Source organism: Asparagus officinalis, chromosome 7 (genome assembly GCF_001876935.1).
Source record: "Asparagus officinalis chromosome 7, Aspof.V1, whole genome shotgun sequence".
Classification (NCBI taxonomy): domain Eukaryota; kingdom Viridiplantae; phylum Streptophyta; class Magnoliopsida; order Asparagales; family Asparagaceae; genus Asparagus; species Asparagus officinalis.
Window position 1 is genome coordinate 4,725,692 of NC_033800.1, and position 2,503 is coordinate 4,728,194.

The 2,503-nt window shown below is 46.9% G+C and overlaps 1 protein-coding gene across 1 annotated transcript in view; it reads right to left on the minus strand.

Moving 5' to 3' along the window:
• Positions 1,065-2,503, minus strand: part of LOC109846596 — a 3,244-nt gene continuing 1,805 nt past the window's right edge. Inside the window, exon 2 of the mRNA XM_020415844.1 lies at positions 1,065-2,498. Coding sequence (XP_020271433.1) covers positions 1,065-2,498 — 1,434 coding nt within the window. The remainder of the gene's footprint in view (positions 2,499-2,503) is intronic.

The window sequence follows — 2,503 nt, forward strand, 5'->3', positions numbered from 1 at the left end:
TTGCTCTGATCGCAATATTTCAGTTGTCACGTTAAAATTACACCTCTGACAAAAAAATCAACTTATCGATTCTCGTCAATAGAACGATAAGTCCTCAAAATTGCCCTGATCGCAATATTTCAGTTGTCACGTTAAAATTACACCTCTGACAAAAATCAACTTATCACTTCTCGTCAATAGAACGATAAGTCTTCAAAATTGCTCCGATCGCAATATAGACTTCTTTCAGTGTTTAAAGCAAAACATAACACAGGAAGAATTCTATTAGTCAACCCTATTATGGGAGTATTCGTCCTCAGCAGTTTGAAACCTTCTAGAGTTGTCTTAAATGATAATAAAGAGAGTTCTCTGCAACAGAACCATTGTCGAGGTATATTCTAAGTCAGGAATACATCTCAGGCATTTCTCGTGACTTGTATTTAAAATCAAAACATGATAAATGCAAGAAACAATGAGAAGTCAATATCACTTTTTATTCAAGAACCAAAAGAAAGTGATACAAAACAAACTTTGTTCTTGTCAAAAGAACATTACAGAAGCCAAACTCACTCATGCATCAAATCAAAAGAGATGAGTTGAGCCTTGAGTTCAGCTAGCTCCGCCTCGTGGTTAGCTCGCACCATAGCTTCAGCCTTTGCTCGGAGTTCATCCTCGCTGGGTATGATGATGGCCGCCATTTCCTTTCTGACGTCTTCCAGAGCCTGAGCTTGTGCATGATACTCCAAAGTACTAGCTGCATTCTGGGTACTAAGGATGTTGACAATGCCTTCTTCGCGGGAGAGTTCAGCTTTCAATCGCAGGACTTCGGCTTCAGCTTCAACCAGTCTGTCCCGAAGCGAATTCATAGAAGCAGTTGAGCGTTCTAGTTCTTCTCGCTTCCGAGTGTTACGCTCACGAAGCTCTGCGATCTGACGCTCTTTTTCAGCTAAGTCCCGTTCTAGCGTCTCTCGGTGTATTACTTCAGCGACCTGAAGACTAGCCAAAGTGGACATAATTTGCGGCTGAAGGTCACTATGGCCCATGGTCTCGAAGCGTTGTAATTTCTCCTCCAAACGAAGGATAATCTATGAGCAGTGTTCGAACCATTGAGTTTCGCCCACGCTCCTGACCCCGTTTAAGCCTGCTTCCAGCAGAGGTCGAAAGGAGTTCAAAGTTCCTTGGCCATTCATCAGGGACTCAACTACCGTCTTCGCAAGACTGTTTAGATACACCAAGGAGATTTGAAGGAATTTAGGTGCATTAGCGAGACTGACAATTGCACCCGAAGATACCTCTTCAGCAGCTGAGATTGATGCGTTAAGATGATGACTAGCAGGCGATCCAGGTGCCGAAGCTGCAGAGGCAATTGAAATGTTTAATTGCGAAGGACTTGTGGTCAAAGCCATCCATGCTTTCACCTGAGAAGAGCTTGGCCCAGCCTCCGTTGGGGTGAGCGAGATCTTCATCACCGCTTTTGATGAAGTAGCTACTACAGAAGAGTCAGGCAGGGGTTGCTCTTGCATAGGAGCTGATACCTGCACGAGCTGTTGTTCCGGAGGAGGAGTAGCGGCAGTAGTTTCAGGCAACGCTACAGGCGGAACAGTCACCGTAGGAGAGCCAGATAAATGTGGCTCTTGTGGAAGAGCCAACACTTGCGCAGGTTCTTGCTCTAAAGGAGCAGCTGAAGTAGTCCCGGGAGTAGGTGAACCTGCACGAAAAAATGGTCGGAACGCAGAGAACACAAGCGGAAGAAGTCGAAAGAAACTAGACTTACCGGAGATGTGAAAAGGAGTATAACCAGATACTTTATCAGATGGGACCTTGGGGGCATCATCATCAAAAGTGGTGACGTCATCTATGGAATCATGCTCATCATCATCTTCACCACCACCTGACATGTTGCCAGCGTCGGCGTCCTCATCGCCTCTATCTTCGTCAGCTGCATCATCAGTTGGGGAGTCGTCATAATCAACTCGCTCCTCATCATCCTGAGCAGCTGAGGGCTCAAGACTTGCACCATCAGTTGGTCTTCTCATAGGTCCCGTCGTAGGACTAGGAACCATATCACCAGCTTGTGACACTAAGGCTGAAGGAGAAGGGGATGGATTCTCTTCAAGACCCCCGGGTTCTAAGACAGGAGACCTGGGAAGGTCCATCACTGGTGCAGATTCTGCATCTGCATCCAACAATTCGTCCTCTTGGTCCTCAGGAGGATGGTAAGAAGAGGCTTCGTCCGATAAAGCTGGGCCGTGAGAACGAAGTCCGGCTCTATGTGGCAGGCCCGCCATGGACGATTCCTGTTGTTCTTCATCTACAGCAGCTCTGATGGCCTCGGCCATCAACTTGGATTTTTGTTGGCCCTTGGGGGGAGAATCCACCAGAAGTTTCCGACGAATCTGCTTATCATATTTGCCAGCTTCATCTGCATAAAGTTTTCTTTTCCCCGCCGCTCTCGTTGTGGGAGGATCAACCACTCGTTGTTCTTCCCCTGGAGCAGGCTCAGCTGGCTGCTCCTCTTCCTGTT